The sequence below is a fragment of the Engraulis encrasicolus genome, chromosome 16 (assembly GCF_034702125.1).
Source record: "Engraulis encrasicolus isolate BLACKSEA-1 chromosome 16, IST_EnEncr_1.0, whole genome shotgun sequence".
Lineage (NCBI taxonomy): Eukaryota > Metazoa > Chordata > Actinopteri > Clupeiformes > Engraulidae > Engraulis > Engraulis encrasicolus.
The window spans coordinates 2,141,081-2,152,510 of NC_085872.1; the positions used below are offsets into that span (position 1 = coordinate 2,141,081).

The following is an 11,430-nucleotide window of genomic DNA, read 5'->3' on the forward strand; positions in this document are numbered from 1 at the left end:
AAGGGTGGATTACATGGCGGAAAAAACAACAACAATGGTACATCCTCTTTAATCCAACATGACTGATATTCCTTGACAACATTTCAGAACCAGACATTGCAGCCTTGCTGAAGGCCTAAACATGGGCCTAATATTGAGGACAGAATTTTATGACAGCAGAAAACAAGTCTTTGCTAGAAAATAATAGGTCATCTATGCCTCATGAAAAACATACACCAACCAAACCTCATCTCAATTGTCCTAGGTGTGAATTATTGTGGTAGCCTGTTCTGAGTCTAACCACTATGGATGTGTCTAGGGACTGGGAGGGTGGTATACAAAAATGACAGGGTCAGGAAATGTCTACATGCCTTACAGTTGAAGTCGTCACAGAAAAAAAATAACTGAAAAGTCGACGAGACAACAGAAGGTCAATAAATCCTCACAACTCTCTGCACTGTGTTAAACAGCTTAACCCTAACACTCTGGGTCCTCTGGGAATGTAGTAGGTGCCTATTGGAAGGGAGGAGGGGTCACACTTCTGCACCAAGCCCGCTGTAAGGCTGCAGCACCAAGGGTGAATGATGTTCTCTCTAGCTTCTCCCATTAGTGAAACCAACAAACACAATGATGTTGTTGTTATTCTTTACCATCAGCAAAAAGCCTCCGTGTGTGGTCAATGTAGAGGGGGTGGGGTGGGACATAAGACGACCCCCCCCCCCCTTTGTTCTATTGAGACTTTTTTCTTGTTGCAGTTGCATGACTTGAGCAAATTGAAATGGTGCATATGGCTTTTTGTTATTTAGATTTTTTTTAATGGCACAAGGCATTGAATCTGCGTCCTTGGGAATAGCCCAACTCAGGCTTACCGTAAAGGCTGAGTAGAGGATCTTCGGCATGACTGCAATCAACATAGGTATATGATATACAGAAATGTTTCCTTTCTTTCACTAACACAGTGGGCGATGAAATAGGCTTCATAACTGACTTTATCATTGCAGGCAGTTGTTTAGTGTCATGGCAATTAACGCTGTTAATAGGTCATGACCTTTAAGTGAGACACAAAACACCCTTAAGACAAACAGCTGTGCAATAGGCTATTATTTAGAACCCGATTGATCAGATATCATCCCTGCTCAAGATAGAACACTGGCCAAGACATAGATTCTAAGAGTATTATAACTTATCCAGTCTCTCTGACCAAGTAGGCTACCATCACATAACAGTCGTTCTCCACTCACGCGCAACTGCTGACAATATCACTGATAACCATGGTAACACAGCAACGCTCAGGGCACGCTCAGAACGAGACTGTCACACAGTTCCATCCTTCATAATGTGTTAAAAAGCCTGTCACCTTCCGATTACAACGCAGACAGAGGTGCAACGTCGCCAATACTGAGGATAAACTGGGGGGCACATTCGGATGGACTGCACACAACACATAGCCTACAAGTTTGTTTGCGACACGAGCTGTCCAACAAACCCGCGCTGGACTGAGAAAGTAGCCTGACACTGTCAAAACAATACAGATGGTGTAAATACCACTTCAACAATAACAGCCAAATTAGGCTACACTTACCCTGGCATCGCGCCGGTGAAGTATTTGAAAAGCGGCTCTCCGGTTGGGGCAACAGGACACACGGGGGTAAAGTCTGTGGCAAACCTCGTTGCCGCTGTCCAGTGACAGTTTTCTGTCTCTCTTCTTCATGCGCCTCGGCAAGCTTCCGTCGTAACATCTCCTCCTTCTCGGACTAACTTCTCCATTTTCTCCTCCGAATCTCGAGTCTCCGCATTCCCACACATTGGCAGCAATAGCCAACACAAGTACGATTTTCAAATGCTTCATTTCCAAATAGGCTAGACGCAGCTCACACCAAACCTGACTGGTCAACAATTTCCCAACTACGAGAATCTAGCGCATCTACAATACAGCCTATATAGGCTAAGTTTACGCTATCGTAGCCTATCAGCCGCTTTTACACGTTCACTCGAGTGGTAGGTTACAGACAAATAATTTAAGAGGATATGGATGCACATAGGCCTGTGAACAAATCTATATTAAATAGTTACAACATTAAAGATAGTTATACATTCAGAATAAATTAAAGCAAGTGCTGGTTATGATGAAACAACTCATCTTTCTTGAAGCCCAATAACAGAAGACATCAATAAAAGTGTAAAAATAACACACAGCTAGTAGATCTCCTTTCCCATTAGATAGATTCCGTCTCTGCGCAGTGGTTGGTGTAGTAAGTAGCCTACGGCACAAAAAGTAGCACTAAGTTGTCTCTGTATCGCAAGCTCCTCGGGCCACTCACATGTTTCTCGGTGGTCTTTCCTCCTGCTTTTTAACCAGCGCGCGAGATGTGCTGAGCGCGCGATGACGTCACCCATGCGTCGGGAGCGCGCTTTTAACCCATGTCAATGCTGGGGAGAGAAATTACCTGTAAGTATTCATGTTTGTGTGAGTATGTGTTTGTGTAATTCTTTGTTGAGGGGAGCCAATAGTTTACTGGATTAACTAGGTAACAAGAGGAATTAAAAGTATACATTTCCTGACAATAAGGGTCGCCTGCACTACTTCAAAATAAATTAAAAATAGGCTTAAATGAATTGACCTGTCACATTTTATATGCCATTGGCTACCACTTCATGTCTTAGTACAGATAACAAAAGAGTGTGTAGCCTAATTGCAGGTTGTCTTTCTTCAATGTTAAAACACTCAGGGCACTGGTTAAAAAGTCATAGGCCTACAAGATGTGAGAATGCAAGGTATGCTCATTTTTCACAGGGCATTCAGATAAGGCTCAGCCAAATGCTGGACAAGTAGTCTTTCATTCTCTCATCTTTGAGAGATTACCAGATTGCAGGCCCATGGGGGAATGTCCTTGGCAATTAAATCTCTCTCTCTCTCTCTCTCTCTCTCTCTCTCTCTCTCTCTCTCTCTCTCTCTCTCTCTCTCTCTCTCTCTCTCTCTCTCTCTCCGTGCCCCCTTTCCTGCTCTCTCGTATACACACCAAGATAGAGGCAGGCAGAACACTTGAGCATTACCTCAGAACTGCACCTGTTCTTCTTTGGGGGTCTGATGTTGACCAGAACTCATTCTCTTATCTACTCTCATCAGTTGCAACAGCAGCAGGAATCCAGGCTGATTCGACTGCAAACAATTATGGAAACGACCGATTCCCAAAACAGAGGGGGTGATTGTGCTAGATTTGACCTGTGTGTGTGTGTGTGTGTGTGTGTGTGTGTGTGTGTGTGTGTGTGTGTGTGTGTGTGTGTGTGCATCTCTCTCTCTCTCTCTCTCTCTCTCTCTCTCTCTCTCTCTCATTTACGAATGTCAGTGTGAGAGAGAAGAAGAGAAGGTACTCTTTTCTCTTTTTTCCAGCGCAAGAGGACAACATAGCTAAACAAGTGGAGGGGTTTTGAGTGGATGCTGTGGGAGGCACCGGCCACAGTGTTGAGTGGAGTGGAGTGAGGAGGAACATGTGGGGCACAGCTGTGGAGGGAATGATGCATCTGCTGAGTGAGATACAGAAGCCTGTGGCTACATCGCTGAGAGACACACCACAGACTTGTGGCTAATGTTAAAGCTAATGGTGTGTGCCCTGCTTTGTGACAAGAACGTATTCTTGAAGCTTGCTCACTTGCAGGCACTCATAGGAGTTGGTATGGTGTGTGTGTGTGTGTGTGTGTGTGTGTGTGTGTGTGTGTGTGTGTGTGTGTGTGTGTGTGTGTGTGTGTGTGTGTGTGTGTGTGTGTGTGCGTGCGTGCTTGTGTCTGTGTGTCTGTGTGTCTGTGTGTTGGGAGGGGGAGGGAGGGTGCATTCATTGACATACTAGCAGGGTGATGCCCATGTTAATGTATAGAGTAGAGTATATAATTTTTCAGTCACTTCCAGAATGTATGCAACCTATGCACAAATGTTATCTTTATATACATACAAAGCAGGCTTTATGGGGCCCTAAGCAAAATTTCATCCGGGCCCCCCATACCACCACATACCTAGCATCATTTACTTGCACGAGTGAGGGGCAGGAGCTAAGGACATAGGTAGGCTGCCTGTAGATTGTGTACCCATTCCATTGTGTTCCATTATGGCAATAAGAGGTACATGAGAAAGAAATATACGACTTGGGAAAATTGTTGAGAGTTCATTTCTTCCTGGAACTTTGCTGCTGAAGGGGGCCCCTGGTGGCATGGGGGCCCTAAGCCATCGCATAGTTCGCTTATGCCTCGGGCCGGCCATGATACAAAGCTGGATATTTTCATCGGCCAGCATTTTGAATTTCCAGGAATAAACTTTAGCTGCAACACTTACTGTACTCTTGTCAGATCATTACTCAGTAAATATTCATGAAAAGTCACATTTGGGATGGTCGGCATAGTTGCAATGCCTACTCTGGACTTCCTACATACTCTACGTGTAGGCCTCCCTTTAACACACAATGTGTGGATGAGGCAAAATAGTTTTAGGATATCATTCCTTTTGGTTTGTTAAGTTAGATGGGGGAATTCCTGGTTGCCTATAATAACTATGCTGCTCAGCATTTGTAAGACTGCTTGCAGACCCATGTGTGGTCAGAGCCATATTACATTTTTCAATGGCAATGTTAAAAATAGTCATTGTATGGACATATTTTGCCGTGTTTGCATTCTTTTTGTGTTTGGTGAGGGAGGTAGTAGTTAAGGGGGGACAGTTCCTTCACAGCAGCCCAAATGTTAAACCTCACTCCTATTACCTGGTGTGAATTTATGCACTTTCACTTAACATGCGAGTGACATGTGCCATCCAAAGATGGAGAGTTGACAGTTTTTACAAGATCATTTCTGACCTTTTTCAATGGCAACAGTCTTATTCACATTTACTATACTAGATGAGTCAACATGCCTGGGGTAAAGAGTAGACATGTGAATGTGACAGATCAATTATTTTTCAATTATATTCCATCAATGATCATTTTTTTTCCACTTGTTTTCTGTCTCTCAACTGGAAAACCCATTTGCTCTACAATTTTTACAATTATTACAATTTTTCTACAATTCCTGAAACTATTAGCCATCAGGGCGTCTTGGCATTCATGAAATTGCCTTGAAAGGTATTTCCCACAAATTCACTGAATATGACTTATACAATCTTAACCAAAGAACAAGCTGTGACCGTCTTAGCTGTCCCTGATCAACCTAGCCTTTCACCACCAGTGATGATAGCCTACCTGCCACGCTAAGAAGGTTATGTAGGAGAGGTCGCAGAACTAGGCTGAGAAGAGAACCGTTTACGGGAGAAAAGATAGCGCGACCTTATATTGAAATGTGTCCGCATACAACATAAAGATTTTAAAATGCCTTTGTGCCTGTGTAGAAGTACACTGTCGTCATACGCTAGTAGGTGTTATGAAATGTAATGTTATAATTGCATCCAGACTACTCTTTTTTAGGACTATTATTACTGTGTGTGTGTGTGTGTGTGTGTGTGTGTGTGTGTGTGTGTGTGTGTGTGTGTGTGTGTGTGTGTGTGTGTGTGTGTGTGTGTGTGTGTGTGTGTGTGTGTGTGTGTGTGTGTGTGTGTGTGAACTTTCTCACATGAACCCCGGACAACTGCCACCGTACGGCAGCCTCCTGTGAATGTGGGAATGTGCATGCATATTCGAAAGCACTTTGAGTCAGCTGTATAGTTAGTCTATAGTGTATAGTATAGTAGGCATACATGTTGTTGTTGTTTCTGATGTCTTTTTCGTCAAGCATATTCTTCATTATATTTTCTTGGGCTATGGAATATTGAAGAGGCCGATGAAGATTTTGTCAGTCTAATTATTTGCTAGTGGGTTTTTTCAGTGGTATTCACAATGAGATGTTAACATCCTAACATCACATGATAGGTACTGTATGTATGTGCCTCACATGTGTGCAAATTGTGGCTTCATCAACAGTCTTTTGCATCTCTGTTGAAAAGGAGGAGGGAGGCAGCGAGCGCAGTCTGGTGTGGGCAGCGTCGACGGTGGTCTCTGTCTGATGGCCAGCTCTTCAGTACCCCACACTCAGCCCATCTGTCACAACTTGGCCTCGTAGGCTCCTTTACATCAGGTAGGCTTCAGCCTCTGATGGACTCTAAGTACCCTTGTGTGATCCAAATCAGTGGAAATGTTTTTTTTCCTCCCCTAACCGTCTTCTCCAACCCCTCCCCTCTCCTGCCTTGACCATGTGCTCAAAACAAATGAACAGGCAGAACACAAACAAGGTGAGTAGAACGGTCTGTAGGCCTTGGGCTCCTCTTTCTTTGTGCGGGCCTCTCATCTCAGCGAGTGAAATTTGCCAAGTTAAATGCTAACTCGTTGCATTGAGCTGACACTTGATTGAATTTTGAAAATAGTGTTAAAGCCACCCTTACAACGTTGCTGCTGATACAGTGGATGTCTAAGCAATGTCATAAATGTTTCAAACAGCTTCACCTATTTAACTGCAGAGCCTAGTTTATGCAGTAAATTCTTATTTCACTCAAAACGTCTTTATAAACATCATGTTAAAAGAGTCACTTGAAATGTTGTATATTTTCATAGCCTTTATATTTAACCTTCATCATTCAAACAAAAAGGGTGGATCTAGATTCAGTAAGATTAGTCATAGAGAAATTTAGGGGACATTTAGATTTTATTCATGGGGAATATTTACATTCCAGAAGTGAGGATGATTTTGTTGGTTAGAAATGATGAACCCTTGGTTGTTCTATTGTATGCCATTGTGATATTGTGCTTACGGTTGTTCAGCACCAGAGGACTGGGAGATGTTTAAGTCATATTTTGCTTTGCACTATTTTGTACCAATGGCAAAGTCATTAGGTGAGGGTGGTACAACATTACGTTCAAAATATATAAATTGTATGTAATTGTAACTGAATGGTAAGTAAGTAGCACCACATTATTGGTGTACGGTTGGTATGTAGAATATTGAGATATACTGATGTGCATTTACTGTAAGTTAGTGTCTGAAACGGAATTGATCATTGTGTATCCACCTGCCGGTAGGTACTGGGATGGGGGTATGCTGCTGTCTGGTTGTATGGCAGTGTATGAGTCTGTATGCCTGTTCGTCTCTACTACACAGTCCGTCTGTCACAGATTTTTCATTTACGTAATAACTTCTGGACGGGAGACAGATTTGCACAAAATATTTAAAGCTAATATTCTTAACATGAAGGCTACTGATTAACTTTTGGAGGCCAACGCTTTCTTCAAGCTTTCTTTTCAATGGGTGGATTGGACCAAATCTTGTGTTCTAAAACTCTAAAGCAAATAGATGAACTGATTACATTTTGAGTATTTTTGGGGGGCTTTACAAGCATGTATTGCTGTTTTATATGACAGGACTGTGAAGCAGAGACAGGAAGCGAGTTGGGAGAGAGAGAGATGGGGAAGGGCTGGCAAAGGACCCGGGTCGGGAATCGAACCTGGGTCGGCCAAGTAGTAGACGAGTGCAGTGCCCTATCATTAAGCCATGGTAGGGCCAAACTGATTACATATTGAAGGCCCCCTCATCCAAGATGGCAGACTTTCAGGATGGCTGTTTTGTTGCACAGAATTTTATGAACAGTTGGACAGATGTGCACCAAATCTTATAGGCTAACACTCTTATAATAGGTACACATGTGGTGATTAACTTTTGGAAGTGAATCCTTTTCAAGATTGCAGTGGCAAGATTGCACACTTTGGCGTGAACTTCTGTCTGTTTTCATTTTTTTTGTTCTTTTTGCTGTTGTTGTAAAGGGACACATGGTAGGATTAAAGGTTAATTAATTACGGTCCTGAGTTTGCTGATGCTTACATGAGTCATTAGTAAGTGAATGGTGACTCTCCCGACCACCTACGTGGTCAGAATTCCCAACATGTAACTTATGGATGACGGACCCGAACAAGCGTTGTGGGAAAAAAAAGGAAAACTGACTTCACGTGTTGCTGGAGACATATTCACATTTGTGTCAGCTGCTGATACTCTGAGATGAAAAACATTCACACCGCGAGGGGACTAACAGCATTTGTCGTGATGGCATAGATTTTGAGACAGGCATGCTGTGGGCACCGCACAAATCATGCAAACAGCAGAAGGTTGCTTTTCTCATTTATGTAAAGAAGTCCACTTATGGACTGAGAGTAAGTCATTTTTATAATGGGGGTTCTCTGACCATCTTAGGATTTTCACTGTGCACAAAAGGTGGGCAAAGATCAGGCCACAGCACTGTTGTCTGACTGTGGGTTTTGTGAGATGCCACCAGGGCTTAGATGCAAACCGTCATCCATTTTTATGTTTGTCTATACAACCCATGGAAAATATTTGGTTGTTGCTGTGATGCCATAGATAGCATAGTGCAAAGCTGAAGTACCACCACCCCTGAGAGTGTGTTTAGCTTTCTCTGTATATGTGTTTGTCAGTGTGTGTGTGTGTGTGCGTGTGTGTGTGTGTGTGTGTGTGTGTGTGTGTGTGTGTGTGTGAGAGAGAGAGAGAGAGAGAGAGAGAGAGAGAGAGTGTGTGTGTGTACACTGATGTTATGAAAAGCTTGTGCAATTAAATCAAAATGTTATTGACAATCCTGGAGGCCTCACTATTTGTGGGCCTGTTACTCATCATGCTTCACCACCAACTAACATAATCCATCAATTAGTCATGCACATCTGGGTGTTAGTCAGGTCTCTCTGTGTCTTGCCCCAACCCGTACGGTTCTCATTAGCTGATGGGTGACGCTGCTGTCAGGGTGTTCCTCTGCATCATTCAGCCCCATTGAGCGTAGTGAGAGAAAGGGCGTTTGTGGCATGCAAGTCCCTGGTCTCAGTAGGGCCTTCACCTTATGCGAAACAGGGTCATCCCCTTGTGTTCTTCCACAAATCCCCCGATCTTTCAAAATGAAGGAGCGAAGGGGTCACATAAAAACATAGGAAACTATGCACGGCTTACATACATGGCTGCATGCATGCACTCGCATGCACATTGCACAAACGCATGCACGCACAGACGATGCTACATCATACACATAGCATGCACCAATGCATGCACGTTCCACATTATCCAATCTTATTTGATCGTCCCACTAAACATTAATCCCAATATTAAGCCAATGACTGAGGGTGAATCCCATTACACCCCTTAGCCCTACACCGATCCACTTTGCCTCCGTTTTGCGCGTCCACGTGTAGGCGTAGTGGCATCCCGATTCATGTTCAGACAGATGGGTAGGGGCTCGGCGAAGGGCTTTCATCCCCTCCGCGCAGAGATTTTCCAACACCTCACTCCACGGACGGAGGGCTTCGACAGATTTCCCTGAATGCATTGCGATTGCATTTAAAAAAGGGCGGCAAACCGCGGCATCCACAACAGCACACAAGATTAAGTATTTTCGCCGCAATTGTCGGTTTTGAAATGGTAATAATTATTCCATTGTCATAAGTTTAACATTGTCCTCATGTGTGATGGCCCTTTTCTCCGTGAAACGCACATGAAAAAAATCGCTATTAATGTCAACCTAATGCATGGAATTAGTGACAGCTGTGAGTGTCATTCCGTGATTGTTGAAGGGGCATCCCAATCCATAGGGGTTGCGTTTCAAGCCCTACACTTTGCGGCTTTGTTTGAAAGCACGAGGGGCAAGAGGAAGGCAAAGGGGTAGGGTTGGAGATTAGTAATGGGAAAGGCCCTAAATAGGCTAATAATGAAGCTATCCTAATGGAGTCAAACTAAGCAAGTAGCGCCGGGCACAGCAAAACCTACACCCCAGCAACCCGTTACATTCCCTACTGCAGTGGACAGGAAGGTACAGTGTGCTGCAGACGTTTGCTGTCAATTGGACTGAATCATTTTTGAAAGTTATGACAAGAACAGATGGCCTTTCACCTTGAACTTCACTGGAGTTGGAAAGTGAATGGGTCATCTAATTTCCTAAAAAGTTAAGGGTTGGTAGAAAAAAAAGATTTTTAGTCTTCATTTTTCAACTTGATCCAGCTTTGCCGAAAAGTAAATCCGGTGATTGCTCATTGTGTTGTTTACTGTGTGATGTTGACAGGATATTAAGTGTTACAAAAGAACAATTTGGTTTAAAAAGTGTCTGTTGAGTAAACACTGACAATGATATGATTCTCAAGGATTTACTCAAGTCTCATGTGCTCTATAAATTTAGCAACTTTGTTGCTAGATTTGGCATCTTGTTGCACTAGAGATTGTCAAAAACTCATGTAGTGTAGTATACTACCAAAACAACATATTTAGTACATGTAAATATGTAGCACATATCAAGTTTAGGAACATTTCATGTAGATTTTTTGAATGTTTTTTATGTTCTACAAACCCCATTGTCTTCAAATCAACCTGTTCCCTTTTTTCTTTCTTTCTTTCTTTCTTTCTTTCTTTCTTTCTTTCTTTCTTTCTTTTTTTTTTTTTTTAAGTGGAAACGCCCTGCATTTAAGATGGGGGATATGCTGTCATATACTGGTATATTCCAATATAACTAAGTAACTTAAGGAACATTTCATATTTATGTTTTGGTGTTTTTATACTATTTCTCATACCCCCTGAATACGAAACACAGTTCTTTCTTGAAAGTTTGCCAAAAAATATGCCCTACTAATAAAAGCGCTAATTTTGTTGAAAATCAATTACATTTTATTGAACAAAATAAATCCAGGCAAAGATCAAGGGGTCTGTACACAAATGTACAGTTGTTTGAAAGGTTTAATTGTTGTCATTTTATCTTTTTCATTGCTGTAAACCTGCCCCTACCCCGTAAAACCTGCCCACACCCTGTAAAACCTAAGGACAGACATCATCATTTCAATTGACTAAAAATAAAAGAACACACTAATGGAATTACAATACAATGCAACAACATTTGGGTGATGTGACGCCACTTTTTTGTGTTCCAATGATTTGTTTTAGTTGGGAAGGTTAACATTTTAAAATCTTTTTAGAAATCTTTTTATTTTGATTTAAACAATTTTGTATAGAATAAAGGTCAAAAATGTCAAGTAAATGGTAATGGTAAAAACATGAATTACAAGTTTCTATATGTTCAAAACAGGTAAAATTCTCGACAAAACACGTTATAAACTCTAACAGTGACTAAAAGAATCTTGAATATAATTTTCACAGTTCATGTCATTTGGGGAATTTACTGTGTCACTTGTGTGTCACCTGAGTTTTCAAGTTGTAGAACAAACATGTGTGGAGCCATTTTGTTCATTTGTGTCAGAAGACCATGTCAAAGGAAATGACACCACACAAGGACCTCTGATTAACATATCTGCTACATGACCAGTTGTGTAACCTTTCTTGAAATCTGCTTAATGTCACATTTTCTGAGCATCGTCAGGTGTGCTTAGTTGCATGTCAAATACAACGTTACCAAAGCATTTAAAATTCAAAAATAAGTATTCATTTTAAAAACCTGTTTGAAATCTCAACATTCCGATC

General features: G+C 42.0%; 1 protein-coding gene across 1 annotated transcript in view; it reads right to left on the reverse strand.

Annotated features, from left to right (window-relative positions):
- hhip (hedgehog interacting protein) overlaps positions 1–2,307 on the reverse strand; it is a 34,898-nt gene extending 32,591 nt beyond the window's left edge. The window contains exon 1 of the mRNA XM_063218244.1: positions 1,562–2,307. Coding sequence (XP_063074314.1) covers positions 1,562–1,828 — 267 coding nt within the window. The 5' untranslated portion in view covers positions 1,829–2,307. The remainder of the gene's footprint in view (positions 1–1,561) is intronic.
- Positions 2,308–11,430: the final 9,123 nt, after the last annotated feature.